This window comes from Corvus kubaryi, unplaced genomic scaffold (assembly GCF_017639235.1).
Source record: "Corvus kubaryi isolate FWS band 111438036 unplaced genomic scaffold, C.kubaryi_AGA036_p1.0 37256, whole genome shotgun sequence".
Lineage (NCBI taxonomy): Eukaryota > Metazoa > Chordata > Aves > Passeriformes > Corvidae > Corvus > Corvus kubaryi.
In genome coordinates this window covers 5,582,041-5,599,430 of record NW_024581076.1, presented here as the reverse complement: position 1 = coordinate 5,599,430, position 17,390 = coordinate 5,582,041, and the positions used below count along the sequence as shown (strand labels likewise).

Here is a 17,390-nt window from a genome sequence, read left to right as displayed (position 1 = left end):
AACCATAAACTCATTCACTGATTCAAAAAAGTATGTGCAGTTTGAATAGAATCTATACAGGAACCACACTTCTTCAAAATGTTTAGCTTAGTAAATGTGGTAAAGTCTCCTCCAAACCATTAATGAGCTTAGTATTTCTGTCGGCTCTTTTCTCTCAAGGGAGTCACCACTTTTGGAACAGTAGCTACCCTACTTCATTTCCAAGTATACATCCAAGAGCTAAGAATAGTTCTCATTCCAGCATCCCTATTTGGACCAGGCTGGATGGCTTGAACAAGGCATTAGATCTAGAACAGAAACAGCCTGTACACGTCAGGACCATCTCTCTTTTGTCAGCCTCTTTATACCAGCTACAGTTTATACCTGTGCAAAACGAATGATTCACAGCTTAACAAAAGGTGTAAAGCACATTTTGATCCACTGCAAAAAAATTATCAGATTTAAAAGGTATTTATTTAAAATAACCTGTTTCCTGAACTAATTTCAACACAGACAATTATGAACTATTCACTGCAGTTAAATCTTCCTCTAGAATCTGAACTGTGTAAAAAATTGCTGAAGAGGCAAGAAGGGGAAGGAATAAAAAGAAAACCGATCTTTTATATTAAATGGCCATATTTTAGCCTAAGAGGAAATACATTACAGCTTTAATGAAATTTCTATTGCTCCTTTTGATTGCAATGAACAATAAATCTTTCAGGTATTCTCAATGAGTACTGAGAAACCCTTTGCCAAACAGACTTGCCCATTTATTTTCAAACATGATTCTCATCCACTGTTAAGCATAGGAAAAAAACCCACCATATCTAACTCAAAATGAAAGAACAAAAACCAACCTGAATAAAAACCTGCCCTTCAGTTTTAAGTTTTGATCTACATGTAATGTTAAAATACTTGCAGAAATTGTAGATTACCAGACTGGAAAGTAATACATGTTTTTGTAACAAATAATTTATGATTAAAAACCACAAAATAAACAGTTTCAATTTACTGGTATCAAATAATACTGTAACACAAAACTAAACCCTGCAGTACAATACTATATAAATATGAAACACATGATTTTTCTACACATTATACTCACTGCTTCTACAGAGTTACATTCGCGTCTTGTTTCTAAATATCGTAGTGCTCTTTTCTCTTCTTCTTTTAGTTTAGCATCTGCCTGTGCAAAAGTAGAACAGCAATCATTTTAAGTACTAACACTTTCAGTATAAAGGTACAACAGAATTTTTACTTACATATTTCATATAATTCTGTACACCGTTTTGTTGTAAATAAGAAGGAGCCTGTGTTCTATAAAATCTCTCTGTTGAATCCAAATATGCCTTTTCAAAGTTATCCCGATATATCTGAAGTTTATCTTCAGGATTAGAACAAAGGTTAACTGCAAAGAGAAAGTCCAAACTTACTCTCAAGTCTTGGAAATTTATGTGGCTAATAATAAGCAAATTTCAATGAGAGAGTGAGACTTGTATTAAAAGGTTGCATTGAACAATTTGAAATATCGCAATAAATGGACTCTGATCACAAAGGTAACCAAACTTGGCCAATCTTTGCTCCCAAAACCATTCAGATCAATTAAGGGAAACTGGAAACAAACTTCATACTTAGCTCCAGCACTTCAACATTCAAACATGGTAACCATAAATACACATACAACTGCAAAATTGTAAGGAAGGAATAAAAAGCTCAGAATAATGCCCAGTAAAGGGAGAAGTTCTCTATCTGACTGAGCAAAAAGCTTCTCTTAGACACTGTTCCTGGAATCACAATGTCTCCATTTCAGACTTTTTTTCCTGTTTTACAAGAATGGAGACAGTGAGCTTATTGCAGTGCTTTGCACTATTTGAGAAAGAGTTGCCACTTTCCTCTCAACTGTTACAGAGAAATGAATAGTCATTAAATGGAATATGCTTTAAAAAAAGTTAGAACTTGACTTCTGTAAAAAGCTATCTCAGAGAGTATTAGCCACAAGTTTAGTTCAACGTGCTGGAAAGCTTTCAAAAGCAGCAGGCAATGATGAAACATCACAGAAGTTTCAGATACACAGATCTGTTCTGCAACAAAGAAAAAGACTGGAAGTCTTAAATGTAGCCTGTTTAGCATTTCTTCTTCAAACTGTCTAAGAAATCAGAAACAGTATGTAAAGGAGTACAGACTAAGTTATAGCTGCAACCCCAAAAGGTCAAAAAGTAGTCTTCTCTTTGAAAACATTGATTGTGCAGTAACTGATACACAGGTAAACCACTTAGAAGCTAAAGATTATAAACAGAATTTAACTGGTATCATGTATCAACAAGCACAACAAAAAAATCAATACAAAATGCTGAGAATTTCAACCCTACCACCACAACTGCCAACTTTGTATGAAGAAAATTCATTTACTCAAGTGAGGAGGCAATAGATTGGTGTGTGCAAGACGTACCATATGATTCTCGAACTCCAATAACAAGCTGGGAGTCGAAAGCTTCTCCTAGTCTTTCAGCATGAACTAGCTTCATTGCACTGTCCTGAAGTCTATTTTTTATATTTGAAAATATGGATTCATTCCACGTATCTAGCATGAGCTGCATATCAGGAAGAGAAAAACAAAATCCTGTCAGAAAGGTACACGCAGACCTAAGTTTGTGCAAAAAAATACAAGAGCTCAGAGACAGAAATCGAGCAATTAATAATGTAATTTTCAGGTCATACACAGCAGTTCAGCTACATTAGAACTTGATCTTGCTCTGAACTTGTTATAGAAATCATATTCAGTCCACATGCTAAATTTACTTTATGTAACTGAACAGCTGGGGAATGAGTCTTGAATGCATGTATTCATTCCATTATTCTGTATTATTTCTACAGTTCTTGATAACCAGTCAAGTAACTTTTCCAGCAACACAATGTGTCAGAAGTTGCAATATCAGGGGCTACTTTTGAGGCAAACACCTAAATATAGTTCACCATTTGGCAGGTGCAGTCTTAGACAAAACTAAAAACTCAACTAACACCATAGTTACGTAAAGAAGACGACTGATGGCTTTAAATTGCATTAATCCAACAAGAAAATTCAGTATGCAAGTAATGCATATGTAGTTTATAAAAAACTCCAGATCTCATCTAAGCACTGCAAAGTTTTAAAATTATTTATGGAGGCTCTTCTCAAAATCTTCATCACTCACTGTGTCCCTTTATATTCCATTGTGTGATTCATTATTTTTGGTGATTGCTACTGATGCTGCTGTAAACGCACTGCATTACACCTGACCACCATACCTGTGCCCACCTAAGCCCCTTTAGCTGTTCAGTAGTAAATACTTGCAGCATGCTACATATTTGCTAAAAGTCCTTGTTTGCTTTTAGTCTTCAAGTTACTGGAGTTGGTTTTTTTTTTTCCCTCAGATGCTGGATCTGGCTCTTTCTATATGATACTGAATACCCAATGAAATTATGCCAAAGTAAGGCCACTTCATTGCTTTAGAAGAAAGCTCAAACTTAAAAGTATCTACAAACTTGACAGCAACTGCTATGAATGTAATTTAAGCATGGTATTTGTCAGTCTACACTGGCAGTGGAAAGCAGGTTGGAATAATAAAATTTACTAATGCAAACTTTACCTCATGACTGTGAATAAGCTTACTAAAAAATACAACATTGCATGGCAAAGTTAATAGTAAAGATTAGATGATCTTATTCCATTATTGCTTTGTAAATTTTAGATTTTAACACAGCTAGCACCTAATAAAAGTCAAGATTTCAAGAGAGTTAAGTTTACCATACTTTATTCCTAATTTTTTCCATAACTGTCTCTCAGCTAAATTTCCATTTCTGACACTGGAGTCTTATGTGTTGGAAGAGAATGTTTAAAACATTGCAACATTCACAGAAGCAAAACTCTATTTGATTACTTCCCCAATTACTTTTCTCATTATTTTAACTTTATTGATGTAAACATTATGTTGCACTGTTTAAAAGAGCTGAAGTGAGTGAAAACTGGAGAAGAAACAGTGAGAATATCAAGCAACCTGGCATGCACATTAACAGCTTTGTCATGGTCAAAGTGCTTCTACACATTACGGATAGGGAAGTTTTACAGAGATATTTGAAGGAAAACACGTCACTTTGGGTGACTATATGAAGAACTTCTCAAGCAAGGGAAGGGTTTCCACAAGGGACTTTTTAGAACAGAGAATGATGCTATAAACAAGACCTTCAGCAGTGAATATGAAATAATGAGACAGGTTGGAGACTCCGGGTTTTCATGTTCCAGACACAGGCTGGTCCTAACTGGACCACATATGAGAGACAAGATACCTCCATCTGCTTCAGTCCTGACTAAAATCTGAATTGTTAGAAACCAGTTCTTTCTCTTAGATTCTCCTCACTACTTTGTCCACTCTATCTTGTTTCTTTTTCTTTAATTTCTTAGTTTTCCTACCTTCTGCATAAAGCAGAGTCAAGAGCTCAGGTTTGCCAAATCTTGGGGAGTCTAAGATTATGTGTTTTCTCCAACAAACAGAAAACTAAAATGATAACTAACAAAATGAAAACTAAAAAGGTAATTTGAGGTGGCAATTCCTCTCTGCTGCTGTTTTTCTTTTCTTCAAGAGGTACAGAGGACAAGATGTCAAAATAGGAGGGTGAAGGAGAATGGAGAAATGATTAATAGCTCAAAACAACTAAAGTGTGTGTTTGGGGAGGGTAGGTAGGGCAAGTTCTGTGAGGGTGGGGTGGTGCACTGCTCCACACCCCACCCACTGGAGCCTGGAGCCTCTGGGCCAGCCCCAAAGTGGCTGCCAAACTACTGGCACAGTGGAAGCCCCATCTGTGTGGAGGGACCAGAGCAGATAAAGGTGTCCCACTGCACTGGATCTTACAGCAGCTAAGATCGTGCTGGATCCCAGGTGGTAACTATTGATCTTTATCTTTCTCCCTCTCATAAAAGTTTGCTGTTCAATGTCCTGAGAAGTTTGTTGTCTTCTCCTGTGCCCTGCCTGGGAGTGTCAAGGTACTAAAACCCTTTAAAACACTTGCTGAGCAAGCCTGGGACATAACGAAGGGCAAAGAATAGAACTTTGCCCAACGTAAGGAATTCAAACTATTTTGCTCTTCCCATTCTGGAGACAGAAGAACAATTAAAATGATCTTCAGTACCAAATGAAAGACTGCTAGAGAAATTTCATTTCTCTACAGGTATTTTCTGCAATGAAAAGGGAAAATGAATAATGTTAAAGGACAACACTTTACAGCTGGTATGCTTTGTTCTTCTTGTAATAAAAGACTAAAGCAATTTACAGGACCATTATTCACTGGACTCAGTACTGAGCACTCCATACTCAGAGCCCTAAACTTTCTTTATGTCTTTGATATGAAAGAGTAAAATGATCATATCCACAAGATTCTGTATGTCCCATCTTGTCATTGATATGACTGACACTGCTATGACTGCTTGGAAAAAAAAAGGGGGAATTAGGAGATCAATAGCTATATTTAACTCAAAATGCATTTAATGGGTCATTTATAAAATGCAGATATATGCCCAAGTTAAGACTCTGGCCAAGGGATATAAACCAGGAGCAGAAGAACTATTCATTTATCTGTACAGGTACACTCACTACTCACAGATATAGAAAAAATACATGAATTTGCAACTATTTGCCATTCCAGGGTTCAAGTCATAATTAAAAAAAAACCAACCTCAAAACCCAAACAAACCCAAAGCTCCTCCCCTTCCCCAGCTTTAATCACATGAACAAAACTGTTAATAACCAAAGCAAACTGGGGAAACAAAGTCAAACTATTGTGGAGAGGGAAAAACAAAAACGTTGTGGGGTCGTTCTCCCAAAGCAAAGTGATACATCAGGTTACAGGATTGGTGCAATTCCACCTTGAATCCTCTCAGTGCTGTTACTGAGGCCAGCTGTGCAACAAAGCTCTCTGGCAGTACTGCTCACTCACCTTTCGAACAATGCTGTCTTCCACGTTGGACTTCTTGTTGCTGCCCTGCTTGCCCATCAAAGTGATCTCTAACTGACAGAAGGGCTTGGGCAGAATGTCGCACTGGGTGAAGAACTTGCGCCACTCCACGATGTAGGCTTTGAGTAGAGCTGTATCATCCTGGTGACTCAGCACTCTCTGCAGGTGGGGGAAGCAGAGGAGGTAACTTATAAATCAATTTATGCACAAAATTTATGGGTTTTGTTTATGCTGAAAGTAACTCCCCATATAAAACTCAAATATACATATATATCAGACTAAGAAAGTATACATACTGAAGTGCCACTTAGTTTCTTGAAGTAATTATTTACCCATGTCATATGGGTCATTTCTAAAGGGCAAAGAAAGATAGCAGCAAGAAAGTACTCAGTAAGTTCAAATTTTCCAAATTAACCTTTTTTTTCCTCCTTTTAAGTAATCTGCAAGTAAAAAATTAAAATCTTTGGTCTAAAGGCATGTGGTGTAACAACCATATAAAATAATTCAAATTAACATAACCTGTAATGACTATGTAATACTCTATACAGTGACAGGTCTTGATTCAATGGCATCTACTAACCTTTCATTAGACCCAGACAGTTAACATGCACATTTCATTAAAGCCTGAAAACTTAGCTACAGTGTACACTGGCTATCATAATGCCAAAAAACCTGTCTATCAAATGACAGCCAACACAGACCGCATCAAAAGGCCTCAGCTCAGCATAGCATTTATGCATGTAAGCAGGTAAGCTGTAGAACTTAAAAATCAACACTTACGTGCTTGGTTATACAAAGGCCTCTATAAAAAACTGTTTTCCTTGAAGCAAAGCCTTAGTGGTATAAATCACTTCATTAAAGAAAGGAAGAAATAAAAGTACACAATCTTTCTAAACCTTTGTCATGGGATGCTTTAGAATTTTTTTTTTAATTTCACAACAACTCCCTCTTTTAAATCCCCCATAGCAAAAGATGTTTTCTGTAGTATGTGTTACAAACACAAGAATGTCCTTTGAGTCTACTGACAGTTTCACTCGTTTGGAAGGAAGCCCATAAAACTGGACAGCTAAGCTTGCTGAGTTGATAGCACAGGTATTTGTAGTACACTGCACATACGGCTTATTTTAAAGCCATCCATGAACATGTCAAAATAGCACTGAAGCTATACAAACATTTTTTTTTTCAGACAGTAATTTCTTATTACTGGAAAAATTCTGCCTTTAGAAGTTTTCAAGTGGAAGAAAATTCTATAAGTACTGTTGGATAAACAAAAATAATGGCGCATTTTGTATTTTTTTTAATATAACACAAAAATCACTGCCCATCCCAGCTTCAAGCACTGTGAGAAAACAATGAGCCAGGCAAATGCTCAAGGCTCTTCTTTTTGTCAATAGAAGTTTGCAGGGTAATTAGGATCTCCAGAACATCATAAAATTTCAAACAAAAAAGCAATGCATTTAGATCCAACAAAAGTCAGAATTATTTGGCTATTTTTCTAGCAATGTGAATAGAAGTTATGAAACATTAAGAACTTACTGCTTGTGCCTGTTTAATAAAATCAAGGATGTCTTCCTTCAGAGCTTGATGGATTTTTGCTGGACCTTTATCATCCCACAAGCAAACTGCATGTACATCTCTAGAAAACAATTTATGCACCTTTTAGTAACAGCTACTCAAATTTTAATGCTGTAATGTATGAGGCGTTAACAAATTCAAAAGGTCATAATTTCAATATGTCTAAGAAATTAATACACTTTTAATCTGCCATTCTTAACAACACACAACTAGATCCCAGTGACACATGGGAGAAAGCATGTTTGGGGAAGAGACTGAAGCTTTAAGAAAGTCCTGGAAGCAAGTAACTGCAACCTATCTAGGAAAAGGCTGTGGTCAAGAAGATGTGCAAGACAATTCTGTTTTCAGTACCCCTTCGGTAATCATTATTGAATTAAGGATAATTTTTAAAGCTTTTCTTTGACAAAGACAGAAATCACTTGCCAGTAGCAGCATTACTACTCAGCCCATGCTATTCTAAAATGCTATCATTAACATGCAGCCTTCTGACAGTTTCACAATCCAAGCACTACAACATCCTACAAAGAAAATAGACCTTCCTCGTGAGAAATTTGAACCCTGAGGGATCAGGTAATTTAAAAGACGATTTAATTAGTTTACTAAGATCACTCAAACATTTCATGGCAGTGGTAGCATTTTCAAGTGAAACATTACTGGGGAAAAGTTACTAAACAGCACTGCAAAGCAAAATTCTATTACTGAGTTTTAATCAACATTCAAATGAAATTTTTCCTACCTGACAGTCCAGCAAGGGTAACTTAACTCCTACTCTTTCCATACTGAAGACTAAATAAAGTAAGTCACACTCCTAACCATACATCATATACAACAAACCTTTTTTTTTCACTCATTATTATCCTCTGGTTCTTCTTCCACCTTTCAGTAACAAGGCCACATCTTTGCAGAAAAACACCCATATAGTCTAAAGCTATTACTTTGTTCCTATTAAATCAAAACACTTATTTCAATACAAAAGCAGCTTTTTTAGTTTAACTGAAAATACAAAACTTGCAAGTTGCTTTGGTACAGATTAAAGGGGCTGGCCCAAGGTTTACAGAGGTCTAACCCAACTGGTGAGACTTACACAACATCTGCAGGCAGAAAAGGTGTTACTGTATTTAGAACGTCACTGTTTCCTGACAGCAGTGAAAAAAAAGCAGTACTGGATAATTATACTCAAAGGGCATGTAGAAGACACCTACAGATTTTGCATTTTTATTAAGAAGCTTAACAAAGAACACTGTCCAAAAATATAAACCTAGGGAAGAGGGATCCTTTCCCTCAATAGCCTTAATTTAGCCATGAAGTTACTTAAGTTCTATTCAATAACTCAGCTACAAGAAAAGCAATAAATATAAAGTTTCAATTCCAATGCAGAATTACTGAACTAGTTATTAAAAATTAAAGCAGTGACTCAGAACTCAATTTGTACCTTAACTATACCATGTTTCTGGCAACTACTACAGCAGAGACATAATTAGATATTAAAACCCATTACACATTAGATTACCTTTCCTCTTGGCTGGCAGAAAAGCGTGACAGGTGCATTAAACTGGGTGCAAAAAGAGTCACTACACTGTCCTCATCAAAAAGAGCAATAAAGACAGAGTGCAACAAGACTGCATTTGAAAAAAAACTTCTGTTGTGACAGATTTTAAGAAGCAAAAGGAGTGTCTGCAGATTTAAATTACGAGAAATTAAATTTATATTTGAGGGAAAATAACTCCATTGAGACAAAGATTATTTTAGATATACTTCTGATATATCTTTTATAACTCACTTCCATATCATGTTTGCAAAAATCACACAATGTATGCCACAAAAAAATCATCACCTAAACTTCTGGAAAAGCAACTTCTAGCTTTTTGGAAGAAGAAAATGGCAGGGTTTATAGAAAGCATATTATTGCAAACATTGTCTGAAAACTATTACATTTCATTCTCAGGGTACAAAACTATGCAAATTATACCAGTTAAACTGCATTACCCTGTTCCTTCAGTTATTTTAGCAGTCATTCAAATCAGAATAATGTACCATTCAGCAAACTGCCTTTAAATGAATTTACTGACACAGCAGTAAATATTTTCTCTCTAATTCTAACAAAAAAGTTTGCGGGCAGGTACAAAACTTGTTTACTATGGTCAGCGGAAGTCAAAAGCTCTGCTGTTCCTTCTCCATCCTACTTGCATAGACCTGAATCTCAGCGAAGTTCTACTTTTGCACATTTACAATGATGTTGACATGCTTACCACTTAACAAAACTTGAACTCATATTTTTGTTCTGTGTTTCCACACAATCTGTGTCACACGTAACTTCTGTATTAGGAGTAGTTCAGTAACTGTATTCCCATCATGTAGAAGGATGTAAGATACAAAAAAATTACTTACGAAAACAGATCAAACCATTGCTGTTTTGTGACAGACTCCTGACGAAGAAGTTTCAGAACAATTGGGCGCATGAAATCCCATTTGTCTTCAAACTGAAGAGAACCTTTATTCTAAAAGGAACAACAAAAAAATATTGTTAATAAACCAGTATCTTAAGTTATCATTGAGGATTGCAGTTTCTACAGTTAACAGAAAAATACTTTCTCAGGTGTCCCTCATAAACTAGCATTTAAGCTACGCCACTACAGCTGAACACTTTTCACTCTAAGTATTATTTTAAGAAGTGACAGGGCTATTATTTGTTTCAAAGAGACTGCCAACTTCTTCATTTATTCACTGCATTAGCTACAATGCAACAAGTTCGAGCAAGTGTTCTTCAGCTGTTAGTGGAGTTATACACAGACAACATGGGTCAGCTTCACTGTCCCAACCAAGATACACGCAATGGAAGTCAGGAGGCAGTTGTGAACCTGTCTTGAATAAATTATCCTGACCAAAATGGCGGCCATGAATCAGGAATCGTATTGTGGATGCTACCATGTACCTTTTTTCTCTCACTGTGCATTTGGCATCAGCAGCAAAGAGGGAGGAAGGAAGCAGAGTAACGTAGGAGCTGCTGTAGCGCAGACTCCCTTCCTGTGGGTTAACTGGCCACAAGGCCAAGACTACAGCTGATGCAGATAAAAATTATTTACACCATGCTGAAAAACATAATCCAAGGTGGATTTTTCAAATTTACAATACAAATTAAGAGGAAAGCTAAAGAAATTAAGTGCTTCCATATCATTCTGATTATTCTGAAAAATCTCACCACGGTATACAGGCTAACTTCCATTATTTAAAAAAACCCAAACAACACAACAACTTGGAGAGAAAAACAGCAGTTCTACCATGTATGTTGTGATTCTATTTGCTTAAAGCTGCACATTTAAAAAAAACCCCAAACCTTGCACTTAAAAGAATACACTGATTGAGAGTTCTGTAGCAGAAAGACTACTGGTTGAGTTATCTGCAGGGTTATGTTCCAGTGAACTGTTTACTTTTGAACAGATCACTGTCTTGGCTAGAAATAATACATTTGACACAATTCACTTTAAATACAGCAACTAATACAGTCTAACTACTTGAAATTCTAACAAATGCACTGTTCTGCAACTAACATCTCTTCAGATAAACAAGCACAAGCAGCACACCACGTTCCCTCAATCACCTCCTTTTGATTAATTTCTACATGGAAATTTACAATTAAATCTGTTATTTAATATTCAGAATAAGCACAGTTTGGCAACTATATCCCCTGGTGTTCTCAAGTGCAAAGATACCTCATTTTTCAAGCTATGAAGATGCAACAGGCACCATAGTAACTATTTTGACAGCCACAGCACAGCACCTGGAGGCCACACAGCACTGTGGTAGGTACTGAATACAGCTTTCGTAGAATCAGCCCCTGTTGATAAAGTCTATAAATCTTTCAAAACATAAAACAACAAATTGGTTGCGTATTCAGAGTTTTACCTATTCTTTCCAACTGAAAAAAAAAGAAAAAAAGAAAAAAAAAGCAATTTGAATGCATCATCTTTGAAAATCACCAACTAAATGCTTCCCCTATATAGAGCTAGCTTTACAATTATTTCCTAATGTTTGATGCATTACTCTAATCTTTCCCAGTCCTGTGAAAATTGTTAGCTTCTCCTTGCAGATACTTCTGTTCCAAGTCACTCTTCGAAGGATAATGAATTTAAAATATCAGCTACTGAACAGTTAGAAGTTCCAGAAAAGGCATTATAAAGAAAGTAAAAGCAACTTCCTCAAAAGTTTTCCTTTTGAATGAAACTTCAGAAAGACCCCTTAAGTTTTTTTGAACAGGCAAAAAAATCTCTTCTGCAATTCTTGAGAAGTGCAATTCAGCCCTTCACCAAAAACAGCTGAAGATAAAATGAATGCTCTATCTTTTTGAATAAGATTAGTTTCACTGTAAAACATGGGGAGGAGGAGGACTGCAAACACAACTGTTTATATGATTTAGATTGTGATTACCTACTTAATCCTAAGAAGTACAAATAAAACTCAACTTCAGTTGTAAAAACCCTGTGTCCAATTGTAACCAACATCTGCCTACTTAAAAAGAATTCCTCACATAAAGCTTGTCCTGAAATCCCATCAGAGAAGTATAGAACTTTGTTTCCTATACATAGGAGTAAATTTTTTTTTCCACATTTCCTTCTTTATTCTTTAAGCTGAAGATGAAATGAAATTAATGGATGAAAAATCCTACTCAACTAAACTATTCTTTAAGTTCAATAAACAATTCACAGAAATATTGGATAAGCTGAGTTGGAAGGGACCCATGAGGATCAAGCCCAGTTCCTGGCCCTGCACAGCACCATCCTCAACAGTCACACCAGGTGCCTGAGAACATTGTCCAAATATGCTTCTTGAACTCTGTCAGGCTGGTGCAGTGACCACTTCCCTGGGGAGCCTGTTCCAGGGCCCAACCACCCTCTGGGTGAAGAACCTTTTTCTAATACCCAACCTAAACCTCCCCTGACACAGCTTCAGGCCATTCCCTCGGATCCTGTCACTGGGCACCACAGACAAGAGATCAGTGCCTGCCCCTCCTCTTCCCCTCACAAGGAAGCTGTAACTGCAGTGAGGTCTCTCCTCAGCCTCCTCTTCTCCAGCCTGAACACACCAAGTGACCTCAGCCACTCCTTGTATGGCTTCCCCTCAAGGCCCTTCCCCATCTTCATTGCCCTCCTTTGGACACTCTCCAATAGTTTAATGTCTGTCTTACATTGTGGCACCCAAAACTGCCCCCAGCACTCGAGGTGAGGCCGCCCCAGTGCAGAGCAGAGCGGGACAATCCCCTCCCTTGCCCAGCTGGTGATGCTGTGCCTGGTGCCCCCAGGACAGGGTTGGCCCTCCTGGCTGCCAGGGCACTGCTGACTCATGTCCAACTTGCCACTGACCAGGACCCCCAGGTCCCTTTCCACAGCTCTGCTCTCCAGCATCTCCTGAGGCCCCAGTCTGTCCACACATCCAGGGTTGCCCCACCCCACATGAAGAATCCAGCACTTTCCCTTCTTGAACTTCATCTGGTTGGTGATTGCCCAGTCCTCCAATTTGTCCAGGTCTCTCTGCACGGCCTCCCTGCCTTCAAGGGAGTCAGCAGCTCCTCCCAGTTTTGTACCATCTGCACACCTGCTTAGTGTCCCTTCCAGTCCTGTGTCCAAGTCATTTATGAAGATGTTGAAGAGCACAGGTCCTAAGATGGAGCCCTGTGGAACCCCACTTGTGACAGCTCTCCAATCTGACATCACTCAGTTCCCTAAAATGAACTAGTTGCTCACCCATCACATGATGTGTTTATCTAGCTGTGGGCTGGACATTTTTTCCAGAAGGATACTCTGACAGACAGTATGGAAAGATTTACCGAAATAAAAGAAGATTTACATCAACATCATCTAGGTAGATCTGGGCTTCCATAATATCACAATTTTATACAGTAATTACAGGAAGAAAGGGTGCAATAAATACCACCTGCCGTGTATCATTCACATTCATTAATTCCATCCCTATTAGTGCACAAGAGAAAACAGATTTTATAGTAGAAGAGGAGGTCAAACACTGGCAATTCTTAGTTGTGACCAAAGTCACACATGCAATTTCTGAGCAGTATTTACTGGGCATTTTTTCTTTCCTAGCTTGCTTCCAACCACAGTTCCAAAGGAAAGGTAAGCAGGACAGTAAGGCATACCTTTGATGAAATAAAGTTACTCCACTTATCTTCTCTGAAAAGAGAAGGCTAAGGAGCCATTCTAGAGTTTAAATTTTAATGCTTTGAAGAATAACTCCACTTATGAAATATTTTGTTTTAAAAGTCACTTCATTACATTTGTTCCTAAAGATTTCAAGTTCCATTTTAACACTAAACTTTACTTGAAATACATACTACTTTACACATTATACTTTTCCCTGTTCTTCAATTCTATACATAAGCACTTAGATATAACAAGAAGGCAATACACCAAGACTTCATGCTGCTCTCCCTTTGATCCTCGAAATGTCTGTTTGGAACTCTCTTTGCTGCATACTCTTTATTTCATGCCACATAGAAATTCAGCCCTCCTCTCTGCCAGATGCTCTGAACAATATTGTAGAAAAGCAACATCCTCTAGGTCTTAGTGTACATCTGATCTACATATGAGTAATATCTTCACCTTTACTACTTCATTGTTTTCAGATAGTATTTATACTAAAGCCAGTCCACAGAGGGATGAAGTAGGAAATATAATGTCCTAGACGGAAACAAGCACTGTCTGATTAATCTCTGCTACAAGCAGCTCTAAAAATCAGTGTAATGCTTGTAGCAAGTTTCTACTCAAAGCAGAAAAGTAGCCACAGGAAAAGCTTTTGTATATAACTAACTAGCATGCAATACTCCCTAGCTTCTTAAGGATACCCTAAATGGAAACAGCCAGGAAGAAACAGACAAACTTAAAATACAGTATTGATCTGGAAACATGTACTTCAAATCGAAAAATTCAAGAACTTCAAACGTGTTTCTAGTTGTCAGTGACAAGCAGTTGAAACTGATGCAAAGGTAAGTAATGATTCTCATTTCGTTTAAGTCCATGGAAAAACTGTTGCTTCCTTTGCTGCTTCTTTCCTAATATCAGGCTCATGCTGGAGTTCATCTTGCAAGGATAGACTCCTGCATTTGCTGGCAGCTCCAGTAAGACTCTACAATAGTGTCAAGATCTGCCAGCATGGATACAGCTACAGGTCTTCTTTGTGCTACAGTAAGCTGAAGTGCTTTCTGCTCCAGAAACTGCAGAGAAACTCAAGTGTCTTCATATCACGTGGGTGAATTGGTTTAGACTGTATCATCACTGCAAAGAGAACAAGTTACAAGTCCAACAGGGCCCCTGAAATGAAGTACCCCACTTGAAAGTGTCACATGTGTGTTGAGACAAAAAACTCTACGGAACTCTGCTGGAAATGGCTTCATCATCTACCAGAAAGCCACTGCCTCAACGAGGGAGAGCAGCTCGGCTACAGGTAGGGTGGGCTCCAGCTGACCCTGCAATGGCTCTTACTAAGTACTGCAGTATTTCCATCACATTACAGTTTGTTCTGTCTCACCAGGATTCAACATGACCGGTCATGCTAATCTTGCATTTAAAGAAGGCTCTCCAAGAATATGCTTCTCACTAAAAAATTGAATTTACAATTAGGAAAATTATGCACTAGTGGAGTTTAAATGATGCCCTTTAAAATTATGACAGCCAGTCAGATTTGGATTCAGCTAGTATGAATAAGAAAGCAATATTTCACTTTATTTTCTCAACTATGCAGAAAGCTGAACCAGGATGGGGGACAACAAACAAAAAGCTCAGTTCCTGTTCACGCTGACAAAACTAAGACCTGTCTATACCCAACTTAGATTTGATTATGCAGGCTTATTTGGAGAAGATATGGAAAAATCTTGCAGATTTTAACACCTTTCCTTTCTTATCCTGGGATTTTTACTGTGCCCAGGCATTGCTCTTTTTCCCCTTAAAGATGAAAGCAGAAGTAGGTTGGACAGACTCAGATGGCACAAGGCACTGCCAGGCAACACTGATCTGAAATCAACAGTTTGCTTCTCTGACAGCACTCTGACGAGTGGAACTGGGGAACAAAGGACCTTACCTAGTTCTAATTCTCGCACTGGTTTCTTTTGCCATTATAAACAAAGTCAAATCACTACAATCTTTCTTTCTGTAATGTGGGACTTGTACATTTTGTCATTGAAAAACTCACTAATTAGTAAGTTACAGTGCTTAATAACACCTGGGTGACCAGAAAGGCCTATTTTAGAAGAAATATCTCTGCAGCATTTTTCCTAAAACACGCTGTGCATATATATCTTATTGTCAATATAGAATATTGGTGACTCAAACGCCAGTGGCAAAAACATGACTAGTTAACACAAAGACTTCAGGTTGGCAAAAGCCATGTCACCAAGTCAAGGCCTTTTGACTCTTTTTATGTACTTATTGCTCTTTCAAAATAGCTGAAGTGGAATGCTGACAAATCTTACAGGCCTATGTTTCTCCTATCTACTGTGGGCTATCCCACCCCGTGTATCATCAAAGCATGTGTTGGACTTTCTAGAAATCCTCAAACATACAGCAACGAGATGGTCTAAAACATTAACAAGTGGATAAAGTCGTCTGAGCCCTGCTCTGAACACAGGCTTTTCCACAAAAAGGACATTTCTTCTCATGGGACATTATTTTTTTCACCCATGTTCTTGGATTCCTCAATTTTAAATTTTTAAGTATTTTGAGTACTTTCTGCTTAAATATCTAACTAACCTCTTACTGGCATAAAAATATACAGGAATTAATTAAAATTAATTTCAATTACATTTCAATTTCGAGAAAGATTTTTTTAAGCACATCTTTTTAACATGGAGATTTTTTTTGACTATTGGGAAGAAACGAGCAGATAAATTATTTCTCATTTCTTCACACTGAATGTCTCAGAGCAATAAATAAAACCAGCAGATTTAGGCTAGATCTATACATCCAAATTAGGTCAGGTTACTAAAATGCAAGCAGCACTTCTTCAGGACCACACTGAACTATAACACATAGTGCCGAACACAAGTTTATGCCTATATTTATACATATCTTCAATTGCTAATTCCTCAAGTTAAGCAGACAGCCTTCCCTAGGCCTATCTTACCACTGTAGTTAACTGGTGTTGTAGAAACACTTACTGGAGGCATTAATAATAGTGGTTTCAAGTAGGCCCATCTTCCCTGTGCTAGCATGGCTTCAAAGGCCACACGTAGTCTTCTCCTCATACATACCGCAAATATCAGGACAGGCAGTCCTGAGCTCAAACACTGGACTGTCCCACTGAAATCTTCTGTTCCAACCTGCGGCAGCTTGGGGTGACTGACATCTGCCATCAAACGCGGGGAAAGTGCTTGAAAACATATGACTACAAAAACAAAGCTGCTTAACGTAAGCGAAAGGCCTCTGGGAGTTTTCCTTTGCAGGAGAACTGCAATTAACATGAAAACTGGAACACCGTGGCCACCCCAAAAACAGCACCTGCCCTCAGCGAAGACATTTTCCAACTCTTTGTTTAACTTAAAACTCATTTTCCGTACACCCGGGTTTTCTTAAATAAACAAAGAGAAGACACCGTTCCCTGTCTATCGGCACGACGCAACGCTGTTTCCCAACGAGGCGTGTTTGGGAAGGGAGAGCCGAGGGGAGGGAGAGCGGTGCTGGCAGCAGGCAGCAGCCGCCGGCGCGGCCGGGCCGGGCCGGGCCGGGCCGGGCCGGGCCGAGCCCGGCGGCCCAAGGCCGCTCACCTGCGGGAGGGCCCTGGGAGCGGCAACTCCGGGCAGCGGCACCCGCGGCCCAACCCCGGCCCTGCCCCCGTCCCCACCGCCCTGCCCG

The 17,390-nt window shown here is 38.4% G+C and overlaps 1 protein-coding gene across 2 annotated transcripts in view; it reads right to left on the bottom strand.

The window, feature by feature from the left end:
- CUL5 (cullin 5) overlaps window positions 1-17,101 on the bottom strand; it is a 33,742-nt gene extending 16,641 nt beyond the window's left edge. Inside the window, exons 1-7 of one of the 2 annotated variants that reach the window (XM_042023842.1) lie at window positions 16,790-17,101; window positions 9,928-10,037; window positions 7,501-7,600; window positions 5,947-6,123; window positions 2,429-2,570; window positions 1,242-1,387; window positions 1,085-1,165 (exon numbers count right to left, since the gene is read on the bottom strand). In XM_042023842.1, the coding sequence (XP_041879776.1) occupies window positions 1,085-1,165; window positions 1,242-1,387; window positions 2,429-2,570; window positions 5,947-6,123; window positions 7,501-7,600; window positions 9,928-10,037; window positions 16,790-17,086 (1,053 nt within the window). In that variant the 5' untranslated portion in view covers window positions 17,087-17,101. The remainder of the gene's footprint in view (window positions 1-1,084; window positions 1,166-1,241; window positions 1,388-2,428; window positions 2,571-5,946; window positions 6,124-7,500; window positions 7,601-9,927; window positions 10,038-16,789) is intronic. The other variant, XM_042023843.1, reaches the window with a different exon arrangement.
- Between the last annotated feature and the right edge of the window lie 289 nt (window positions 17,102-17,390).